The sequence below is a fragment of the Drosophila pseudoobscura genome, chromosome 4 (assembly GCF_009870125.1).
Source record: "Drosophila pseudoobscura strain MV-25-SWS-2005 chromosome 4, UCI_Dpse_MV25, whole genome shotgun sequence".
NCBI lineage: Eukaryota > Metazoa > Arthropoda > Insecta > Diptera > Drosophilidae > Drosophila > Drosophila pseudoobscura.
This window is the reverse complement of record NC_046681.1, coordinates 9,471,851-9,482,987: the sequence shown is the minus strand read 5'-3', so window position 1 is coordinate 9,482,987 and position 11,137 is coordinate 9,471,851. Positions and strand designations below refer to the sequence as shown.

Sequence of the window (11,137 nt, the reverse complement as noted above, 5' to 3'; positions counted from 1 at the left end):
GCTAAGAAAACATAAACTAAACCTTCCATAAATCTCCATTTTGTTCTCATTTATTTTTCCCATTTATTTTTTGTTTTTAATTAAGAAACAATCAAATGTTTAAGAACGAAATTTAGTTTGTAAAACTGAACATGAAAATGATAAATAAATTAAGTGAAGACAGGACAAGCAAACCGAATGATTTTGTCTTTCAGCGAAACAGGAAACGCATTTCCGTTTCCGCTTTGCCTGGCCTTCCTGTTTTACTCTGTCCGGCAAGGACCCTGTGGCATTTATTGACTAAAAATCGAAATGAAATCTCACAAAGAGCCAACAAACGGATAAATAAATTGTCATAGATCCCTTTGTCACAAGAAGCCTGGAGGAATCAAAGCCTTGAATTTTCTGGGGGGAAGTAGAATATGAGAGACTTTAATGCTGGCACAGGGAGTGCATTCTGTCCTCTACCTTCCCACCACCACCCAGTATTTTAATACGAACCCTCCACCAATATCCCCTACAAAATGTAACCACAATAGAGCAGGCTTTGTTCTATTTCTGTGACCTGCAACAAAATGTGCGTGTGAGCAAGTCGCATGTCCAAAAAGGCTTAGTTAATATGATTTTTATTGTTTCTAGAGTACATCCCAGTCGACTCTCCCCACACACTCATTCAACACATTCCCCTTTTTCGTTCAAGTTCCAGTTTTTTTGTATAAAAATGAAACAAGATCAAATTATATTCACGGACCAGCTGCTGCACCATCGATGCGTGGCCTCCCGGGTCGAAGAGACGCGCAAAACCTGGGTGGCGACGGAATCCTGGTTTCCGGTGGCCCAGCAGGAATACTACTCCCGCTACGGTGAGATCTACAAGGAGTGCCACGAGCAGTACGGCCCCAGTTTTGAGTACTTTGCCAAGCGGATTCGCCTGCGAAAAGACTTCCAGGCCAGCACAAAATCAGCGGCTGAGGAGCGGGAGAGGGAGTCCTTTATTTCGATGGAACACCTGAAAGGCTACAAGGTATCCCCGACCACCAATGGGGAGTACGGCTTGGTGCTGCCTTCGCGTATCTTTCACTGCTTCTAAATTCAACAGTATCTTTGACAAACATAGGTCTTTTCTACAGTCTATTTAGTGCTTTTGGTGGAGGCATAAATAGATTTATTAAACTCTTTTTTTGGACAAATGACTGGAAGAAAATAATTAACAATATAATAAAATGTTCCCAACTGCAGAGTAATTATTTTTTTGGGCCTTACATCCAGGAAGGACTCTCATTCAATCAAGGGCTATTCGAAATTCAAAAATAATAAAGAAAATGTGCGTGTGAGCAAGTCGCAGTCTTTGACACATGGCCAAAAAGGCCTTTGTTAATATGGAATGTGTAATATTCATTACAAAATAAGTCCCTAAATATAGTCTTACTCCACTTTAAGGTAGAGAGGATGTTGTGCCATCTCTAGACAGGGCCACACTTCGTTGGGAAGGGGAAACTCCCTGCCTGCCACATGGAAATCATTCAAAAACCATAAAGACTCTTGTCCCCCCTACGAAAAACCCTCACATTATCAACACTTGTGCGCATTATGCAAAAATCTATTGCGGAAACATTTGGCCATTGAATGACTTATGGGAGAGGACCCTAAGGCCTGCAGCAGGGCGGGGGGGAAGGCTGTACAGCCGGCTGTAAGGTTGTTGTAATATGTTTCAAATTAATTTTATATGTACGAGTATGTCCCAGGGCAACGCTTTAACAGAAACGGGAAAGCACTTGGCTCGTAAATTGGTAATGTTCGTAGGCCCGGTTTTATGGGTGGGGGCCCAGTCTGTTTACCATAATTACCTGTTTATAATTAATTAAAATGCAATAAGCGTACGCTTGATAAAAGTGCCACGCACATGCTTACGCTGCAGCCTCCCCCCCGCTCCCACCCACCCACTGGCGAGCGTGTCAGCAGTTTTTTAGCCAGCACTGTGCTCGCTAAATGAAATTAAATTGATAAACTAAATTACAATCGCATAGATAAAGCGTAATAAAGCGCCACCGGAATGAATCCATAAATTATGCAATGGCCCAGAAGCCCTTTTTCCTTGCCCTTTTTCCTTGAAAACGTGAAAATGCATTGCATTAATGGAATAACAACAGAGACTACCGGGAGGTCTGTTGGTTTTGTACCCTGTAGTATATTTTCTGAACCTTTAAACATGGTCTTTCCTTTGGTTTTGGTGGTTTTAAGATCGGGTAAGGGCGCTATTCCTGTTCGTATTTAGGGAACTGGAAGGTCTGCTTTTCAATGCCTGTAGATCGTAGGAGTATCGTAATACTCCAGATGGTGGCATAAACAGATGATATGTGCCCTCTCTGGCGTTGTTTTTATACCCTGTATTATATTTTCCGATCCCATAAAGTTTGAACAAGGTCTTTTCTTTGAGACACGATTTTTTCAGGGGTTTTTTGACAGCAAGTCCAAGATCATGTATGGGCGCTACTCCTAATCGTATTTAGGGAACTGTAAGGTCAGCTTTTCAATGACTGTAGGTCGTAGGAGTATCGTAATACTCCAGATGGTGGCATAAACAGATGATATGTGCCCTGTCTGGCGTTGTTTTTATACCCTATATTATATTTTCCGACCCCATAAACTTTAACCATAGTCTTTTTTCTTTGGTTCACAATTTTTTCAGGGGGTTTTTTGGCAGTGACTCCAAGATCATTTGTGGGTGCTACTCCTAATCGTATTTAGGGAACTGGAAGGTCTGCTTTTTAATGCCTGTAGATCGTAGGAATATCCTACTGCTCAAGATCGGGGCATAGACAGATGATATGTGCCCTCTCTGGCGTTGTTTTTATACCCTATATTATATTTTCCGAACCCATAAATATTAAACATAGTCTTTTTTCTTTGGTTCACGATTTTTTCAGGGGGTTTTTTGGCAGTAACTCCAAGATCATGTATGGGCGCTACTCTTATTCATATTTATGCATCTGGAAGGTCTGCTTTTCAATGGCTGTAGATCGTAGGAATGATATGTGCCCTGTCTATAGTTTTTGTCACTGAAAGTCTTCCACGTTTCGATTGGAAAAGTAAAACCGCTTCGAACAAAGAACTAAACTTTTACTGAATATCGAAGTTGACTTTCGTGAGCTGTCACTCTCCCTCGTGGAGCCACGCTCATTGACCGTGAATACCTAACTGAAATGCACTGCTCCCTCCCCCCCTCAATCGATGATTCATTGTCCGTGTCTCTCTGTGTCTGTTCGTGTGTGGAAAGTTCCTTCGTGTGGAGTTTAATTGCGGCGACATTTTGATTTATGACGACAAAAGCGAAAGCTGAATGACGCATCCACCGATTGGGGAGGTGTTTGCCTTGGGGCAATACATTTCAGTAATGGATTTCACAAAATTGATTACTAATTGGCATTGGCAATTGAATTTCAATTTATTCCAGCGATGTTTCCGAGGTGTTATGGTGGATGCCACAAGCGAAAGTTGAAGGACGTCTCGAAGGGAAAGTTCTGCTGGTGGCTTTGTTACTGGAGGCGTTCAAGCGTGCTTTTGGGAAAGTTGTTATCGCTTCACTTGAACTTGAAAGGAAGCCTGGAAGCCTGTTGTAGAGCTACAGTAAATCTATTTAGAGACAAAACAAAGCGTAGATATTGTGGACTGTAGATTGAATGCTTCAAGAGTTCCCAATTAATGTGAAGGAACGAAGCTGAAAGCTGCCGAATCTTTCTCTCTTTTCATCGAAGAGCAGCAGTCCGAACAGAGGTACAGCGCTGTTAATGCCCCAAGTTAACAGTCTGTTAAAGCTTCCGGCTACCACTCGCCGTTAACAGGCTGTTACCGATCGGTGTAACGGCCCGCTGTTACGACTGCTGAGAGCGCTCGGGGCAGCAGTCCCCACTCGACTCTTGGCACGACTCTTGGCACGACTCTTGGCACGACTCTTCCCCCGAAATTCCAAGCAATATACCATATAGAATCTATATATAATTAACTGCCAAGGCCTATAAGTAGAACTCTGGTTTGAGAAGTAGATTCAGTAAAAAAGGGTGGAGTTTGAGCTATCAAAACCCGTCCAATACTCCTCTTCACTCAATCGAAACCACCCAGAAGGTCAGCCTCTACCAAACCCCTTCAGTTCAGGGCTTTATTAACTGCCCAGATACTGCCCCAAATCCCTATCTAATCGAAAATCGTGGTTTGGGCGGCGCATTAGGATAATGATTATGGCCTTCCGTGCGCTCGGAGGCCGAGCCGCTTGGCGTTGGCTTTCAGTTCGACAAAATGGTCGATTGGGCCGGTCTCGTCCTGAAATGCTCGTACTACTATGGCCATGTGATAGGCCTGACCAATTTCGAGTTCGACTGGGCAACGGGTCGGGTGTACACCAGCCAAAGGAGCACCGTGTATGCGATGTGCATGGGCGTAATATATCCAGTGCTACTGGTTTGCCGCTGGGTAGGCCGGGCCAGGATTAATTTGATGTTCGAGAAGGCCAACATGTTGCACGAGTACGTGATGGTGCTCGTGGGAGGCCTGAGGATCGTGGCCGGGCTGTCAACGCTGATCGGTCGATGGCAGAAGCGACGTCGCGTGATGGGGCTAACCCGCTCCGTTTTTCGCCTATTCCGGGAACGGCCTGAGGTGCTGCTGATGTGCCGACGCGGAATTCTGGTCAAGGTCTTCATTGGAGTCGTCACCGACAGCCTCCACGTGTTGTTCAGCGTGGACACCATGGGCAGTCACATGGACACCGGCCTGCTGATCGGCCAGTTTCTGATGTACTCCCTGACGAGCATTGTCAACTTGGCCGTGGCCCAGCACAGCCTCACCATGCTCTTCCTGCGGGCCCGCTACCAGCTGCTCAACCGGGAGCTCCGCCAGGTGATCGACGAGTCGTCTGGCCTCAGCCACAGGCCGCCGCGCCGGGGGGTCTTCATCTGCCGGTGCTGCTGCCTGGCCGACAGGCTGGACGCCATAGCCAGCCAGCAGGGGAAGCTCCAGGCGATGGTCGTGCAAATCGGCCAGGTATTCGCCATTCAGGGCCTGCTGGTCTACTCGGGCTACTACCTCTCCACGGTGGCCGTGGGCTATCTCACGTACAGCATCTTCAAGAATGGCCCCGAGGCTCTGGGCATTACCCCTATGGGACTAGTTCTGATTGCCGTTTGGTGCTGTTTCTACTACACGGATGCCATGCTCAATCTTTTCGTGATGCTGAACATCCTGGAGGAGCACAAGGCGACGGCCAGGCTGTTGGAGGAGCGAACCCTGTTCGCCTCGGGTCTGGATGTTCGCCTGGAACAAGCCGTGGGTATCTTTCTATTGGTTCCAGTTCCAGTGATTCTATTGGCCATTGATTCTCCTCTAGTTCGAGAGCCTGCAGCTGCAGTTGATACGGAACCCCCTGGAGCTGAATATCATGCAGATCTTTCCCGTCACCCGCGGCTCCACGACTGCCATGTTCGGATCCGTGCTGACCCACTGTATATTTCTAATTCAATACGATATGGAGCACTTTTAATGGCCTTGGGTCGTTCAGTAAAGTGCTCCCAATAATGACAGCCATTAATCCTTCTGCTATCCCCTTCCCAACCCCCAACCCCCAACGCTGGCCAGGCTTCGGTTAGTCCTTCAGAGAATGCCTGGAGAGGGGCACAACTGGCGCACACCGCTCCTCCGATGGACTGTCCTGGGCATCGGCTGGAGTCTGTACCTCTTCTGCCGTGGCTGTGTGATTGGCCAGATGAAGTACGATCCCCGGCAGCGACGGCTGATCATTCGGGCGCGCGGCATCCTGACCAAACGCCTGGCACTGGTCATCAAGCTCTTCGTGCTCCTTTCGGACTACTTTGGCCTCATCTATATCTTGCTGGCGGTCTTCCCCCTTCTGGGGGACACCGAGGACAGCAGGCGGAAGGGCAGGCAGATCTTCCAGAGCCTGGTGACGCTGGTGGGCATGGCCCTGGCCTACTGGAACATCGGTCGCCTGCTGTACTGGCTGAGCAGCCTCGGCCACAATCGATCCATTGTCCGGGTGGTCAACGAGGTCATCCGGCTGCACGGCCTCATCGATCGCCGCTTCGGGCCGCTGCTCCTGGCCGACCTGCACATCCTGATCGTGTTCGTGGCGGAGCTCCACATGACCGTCCTGCACCTGTTCAACTGCCTCCGCTTCCAGATGATCCTGTTCCTGTACAACATCGTGCTGCTGGAGGTGTTCTTCGGCGCCTACATGGCCTACCAGCTGCTGCTGCTCTCCTGGCTGTCCAGCTTCAGTCGCTTCCTGCAGGGCTACCATCGCGGCGAGCGCTCGAGGCTGCGGCGCCTGTTCGGCCTCTACGCGCGGGTCAGCAACGGCCACCAGGCGATTATGGAGCTCTGGCTGCCGGTGGCCAGTATGCTCTTCTCCAGCATCGTGGTCATGGTCGTCGACTGCGCCAGCATCATCCACTGCATTCTGTTCAAGCACAGCCTGGACATGAGGCAAAAGTGGCACGAGGTCCTCAACCACTTGGGCGGCTGTCTGGCTCCGCTGCTGCGGATGCTCCTCATCGGCCTGTGCAACGATCGTCTCACACGGCTGGAGCATCTTCTAAGTCTCCAGCTGCTGGGCATCGATCTGGGCCTAGAAGATCACCAAAAGAAGGACCCTGAACAGGAGAGGAGCTCTGCCAGGCAGTGGAGGCATTTGGTAAGGCCAAAGCCTTGAACTTTGACCCACTCTTTGCATCTGTTTTGGTTTTTTCGTTGGCAGCAAATCTGCTTCGAGCTGCAGACACGCGCCCAGCCCATCAGAAACCACATCATGAGCGTCCACCAGACCTGCGGCGGCCCCTTCGTCCTGGAGTTCTTCTTCTGCACTTTGGTCAACTCCTTCAGCTGTGTCCAGTATGTCCTTAGCATGGGCACGCAGTCCGAGAAGTTTCAGGGCTTTTTTTATTCCCGTTAAGGATTTTTTGAGATTTTTTTCCTGCTGGAAAGCCAAGGATTTCGTTCAAAAAATGCTAGAATCCAGTGGATCTGCCTATAAAAAGCTTTATAATTGTCTTTAGGGATTAAAAAAAATATATTTATGAAAAAAGCCCAATAAAAATCATATAAAAACCCACCAAAAATCAATTTCCAAGTCAATAAATTTTCTAAAACAATTTTTCGTACTGGAAACCCAAGGATTTCGTTAAAAAAAATTCTAGAATCCAGTGGATCTGCCTGTAAAAATCTTAAAATTCGTTTTTAGGGATTTGAAAAAATATATTCCAAACTTAAAACCCAATAAAAATCAAATAAAAACACACCAAAATTGTATTTCCAAGTCAATAAATTTTCTAAAATAATTTTTAGTACTGGAAACCCAAGGATTTCGTTTAAAAAATGCTAGAATCCAGCGGATCCTCTACTGAAAATTTAAAAATTCGTCTTTTTAGGGATTAAAAAGAATATTCCAAAAATAAAACCCAATAAAAATCATATAAAAATCCACCAAAATTGTATTTCCAAGTCAATAAATTTTCTAAAATTAAAATTGCTAAATTAAAAATCAAAAAATCAAATGAAATTTGTATTGCGTCAAATATGTCTTTTTTATGGCCTGAAATTGGTTTTTAATTTAAAATTGATTTATTTTTCGATTGGACGCTGGACAAAACCGAGAAAATGACAGTTGAAATATATTTAATTTTCGGGGAATTATTAAATGCCGGAGAAAGTTTTCCATTTCGCAGGACCCTTTTGTCGAATTTTGTTTGTTTTTTGGATGCAGGGCACATAAATTTCAATTAACATAAATTTAATGCCGGCCAACAAAAGTTGGCCAACAAAAGTCGAGGTCCACACACACACACACGCGCACACACGCACACATACATACATCTGCAGACTGGCGGATTGGCAGCATTTTCAATTATTGTCTAGTGCAGAAAAGTTTTGCCCTCCTCCCCCCCTCGCCACTCCGAGTGCACTTGACTCCGAGGGGGGGGGGGGGGCTGGACTGGAGACGACTTTAAGCCGCATATAGCAAATGGTCGGAGGCAAAGCAAATTGCTGAAAGGCGCTTATGCAAAGCGATCAAAATGCGGGCCGAAACTGCAAAAAGAACGAATGAAATGGAAGGGGAATGGGGGGAACGGGGGGGCACGTTGGATTGGCAGTGAAATCCCAACCCCAAGGCCATAAAACCAATTTGAAATTGTTATTTTAAGCGAAAGTAAATCGCCAAGAAAGGGTTGACTCTGGACAAGGCAAGGGGGGTGGGAGGGCAAAGGGGTAGGGGGGGTCGTAAAAAATCAAATATCGGTTGTGCTTGGTTGTATCCACCATTTGTGGCAAGATAAGGTGGGGTCGCATTGTTTAGATATATGAAAATTGCCACAACACATTCCACATGCCACATGCCACACTCCCACTCCCCCACCCTGCCCTTTGCTAGACCATAAAATTTCCAGGTAACAAAATGTATTTTCTGATGAAATCAGCAAAAACCAGGGGGGGGGGTAGCCCTAGTCCGAGTTGGAAATCTTTAAGAGCTCATAAAATTGGCCAACATAAGGGGAAAGGGAAGGAGATTTCGTTGGAGGATTTAACCCAAATATAAGTGGGGAAACCAGTGCCAAGGGTGGAGGGATACTGGCCGTAGGAGACTGAAAAAAAAACTGGTTTGAGAGCGGCTTGATAGTGGCACGAAGTCTGTGGGCCTCTCCACCTTATTTCCACTGCAATTTTCGTATAATGAGGGGATGTGTTGACACTATCACGAAATGTGCTGACATCCCCCCCCCCCCCCACCCTTCTCCCCGAAAAAACACGTAACTGCAATGACATGAAATCATTTCCATTTTCCATTTGGCATTTCCACGCCCAAAATGCCGCCATTTTTTGGGCCCGTAATTCCGCAAATGTTGTCCAGAATCTATATAATTTACGGCTCCCTTCGAATGTGCCAGAAATTGCAGACAGAACCCCAAAAAATAAGCCAAAAAGAGAGACTTCTCTGGGTGGCAGCAATTTTTTATTTATTTTTATGAGTAATTCTGTTACTTGCCACGCATTTTTATGGCACTACGAGAATTATGATTGCGGCCATTGGACTTGCTTCTATGTTTATTTATGCCGGGTCCAAGGGGTCCAAGGGGTCCAAGGGGTCCACGGGGTCCACGGGGTCCACGGGTGTCCTGCCATCTCCAGGGGGCTCTGGGAAAGGAACGGGTGGGGACTGCAGGGAAAAGGGGGCCTCGATAAGGGATAAACCCTGAAGGATAAACATCGGCAAACCCAGAGGTATTTTCCATATGAATTTTCATTGATTTTGGTGTAGATTTTGGGCTCCCCGCCGCCGCCCGATCCGCACCTGGACATGCGTAAAAAAGAAGCCAAAGAGAAGCAACCAAAATAAACAAAAGGCAATGCAATTACGTGACAGTGGCAAGGACAATGGCATCCATGGCCATAGAAGAATAGAAGGAGCAGTGCGGCAGTGGCAGTGGCAGTGGCAGTGTGAGAGCTCCGTCTGTTGAAGTGGCACGTAATCTAGCAATGGGGCGTGGCCAATGGACAGTGGCAGACACTTTTATTGCAAATCATTTCAAATGCTGCAAATGATAACAACAAAACAAAACGGCCAAGAGCAAGCAGACATGACATGCCCCATGACCCCCATGACCCCCCATCTCATCGCACTTTCTGTTGTCTGTTGCATGGAAATCGATTCAAGGTGCAATCATGATGTCTATCCGTCTGTCTGTTTTTGATAATTCAAGCGAATCAGGTAATGGATAAACAATGTGGACAGCCAGGGAAGAGATTGGGGCAAAGAATATTCACTTAGGAAGATGGGGCAGGGACACAACTCAAGGTTGGGGCACTTCGAGTCCATATTTGGGTTTGATTTGGAATTTTTGGTTAACTTAGGGAAGGTTTTTCAAAGGTTCTACCTTTCAAGAGGATTTTGACTAAGAGAAAGAACAGGGCCAGGACATTTCACTCCATAAAAGCACTAGAAGAAAGATAGAATATAGCAGAAATGATGGAAAGATCTTAAGAGCCAATAGAGGCCGCTGCTCCGAACCCATTTGTGACTCATTTGAAGGCACCAAAGGCCTACTTTCCGAGCAGCAGACTCCTTGAGCTCCACGCTGACGAATCTTGAGCTCGTGCACTACAATCCATGAATAATTCCATTAACTTAATGCTCAAATAAACCTTCGAAATGTACCCTTTTTGCTGCTCTACAGAACCCCGTCCATAATGGCACACTCATTCCGATTGAACGAGCTCAATTAAACTTTTGGGCATATCGGCATATCACCCCGCCCCGCCCTGCCCCGCCCTGCCCCTTCACCACTTGAGCAACTTTCCGCCCCAGGCACGAGGGCTGGGGCTGAGGGGGGCATCAAAAAGTTTACCTGTGCCGCAAATTGATGCCTTCTTATCTGTGCGAAATCAAACATGAAACTTTTAAGCCTCACACAATTGAGCTTAATATGCTGAAAGTATCTAGCAGATACAGATACGAGGCACCCATACGCGGGGCTTAAGAGAGATCCCTGTGGCTGGACTCTTGTTTTCATTAGATGACAAATCTGATTTATGTGGCATTTGATAGCTGGCCTTGCCCCGCGCAGGTGGCAGCTCATTTGTGGCCATTTGTTGGCCGGCAAATAAATCTGTGGAGTCATCTCTGGTCATCCCTCGGTGTATCCCAGGCACTTATAATTTGTTTGGCTTTGTCCTCGGTATTTATCAAATGTCCTTATTTCGTTGGCAGCTTATTAGTGGAGTCCAGCAGCAGGTCCTCCTCCTCCCTAGGTCCCTCCTCGTTCTATCCCCCACCTTGGGTGCCGACTTAGGGATAAGTCTGCAGATATTTTGTGTTTATTTTTGCTGTTGTTGTTCTTTTTTCTGTGTGTTTTTGGGGATTGCTGTGAGATGTTCGTACTTTGCCAGGGGATAAGAAGGCACGGAATGAAGGGAAATTGCTGGGACTAAGGAGATTCCTTGTGATCCCAAAGATTTCCCTGATTGGGTTCAGGAAATATACACAAATAATTTATATTTTTAGCAGTATTTTGTAGAGAAAGTGCTCATCCTATTTATTTAAATATATTTCAAAAATAAGTTTAAGGCCAAGCCCCTGGCTCACTCGCCACCCCAA

The 11,137-nt window shown here is 46.6% G+C and overlaps 3 protein-coding genes across 3 annotated transcripts; all 3 read left to right on the top strand.

Annotated features, from left to right (window-relative positions):
- Nucleotides 1–626: 626 nt before the first annotated feature.
- Nucleotides 627–1,219, top strand: LOC6902442 (uncharacterized). The gene has a single exon (XM_002132951.3). The coding sequence runs from the start codon at nt 701–703 to the stop codon at nt 1,067–1,069; it is 369 nt and encodes a 122-aa protein (XP_002132987.1). The 5' UTR covers nt 627–700; the 3' UTR covers nt 1,070–1,219.
- Nucleotides 1,220–4,272: 3,053 nt separating this feature from the next.
- LOC4816269 (putative gustatory receptor 36a) lies at nt 4,273–5,512 on the top strand. Its single transcript, XM_001355842.3, has 2 exons — nt 4,273–5,298; nt 5,360–5,512. The coding sequence occupies exons 1-2, from the start codon at nt 4,273–4,275 to the stop codon at nt 5,510–5,512; spliced, it is 1,179 nt and encodes a 392-aa protein (XP_001355878.2).
- A 117-nt stretch (nt 5,513–5,629) lies between these two features.
- Nucleotides 5,630–6,940, top strand: Grl36a (Gustatory receptor-like 36a). The gene is made up of 2 exons (XM_001355844.3): nt 5,630–6,682; nt 6,746–6,940. Exons 1-2 carry the CDS (start codon nt 5,630–5,632, stop codon nt 6,938–6,940), a joined length of 1,248 nt encoding a protein of 415 aa, XP_001355880.3.
- Nucleotides 6,941–11,137: the final 4,197 nt, after the last annotated feature.

Bases quoted from the DNA above. Each gene is read 5' to 3' on its own strand.
- LOC6902442 (XM_002132951.3), top strand. From the start codon at position 701: ATGAAACAAGATCAAATTATATTCACGGACCAGCTGCTGCACCATCGA.
- LOC4816269 (XM_001355842.3), top strand. From the start codon at position 4,273: ATGGTCGATTGGGCCGGTCTCGTCCTGAAATGCTCGTACTACTATGGC. The intron at 5,299-5,359 runs GTGGGTATCTTT...ATTCTCCTCTAG, and splicing joins ATGTTCGCCTGGAACAAGCC to TTCGAGAGCCTGCAGCTGCA.
- Grl36a (XM_001355844.3), top strand. From the start codon at position 5,630: ATGCCTGGAGAGGGGCACAACTGGCGCACACCGCTCCTCCGATGGACT. The intron at 6,683-6,745 runs GTAAGGCCAAAG...TTTCGTTGGCAG, and splicing joins CCAGGCAGTGGAGGCATTTG to CAAATCTGCTTCGAGCTGCA.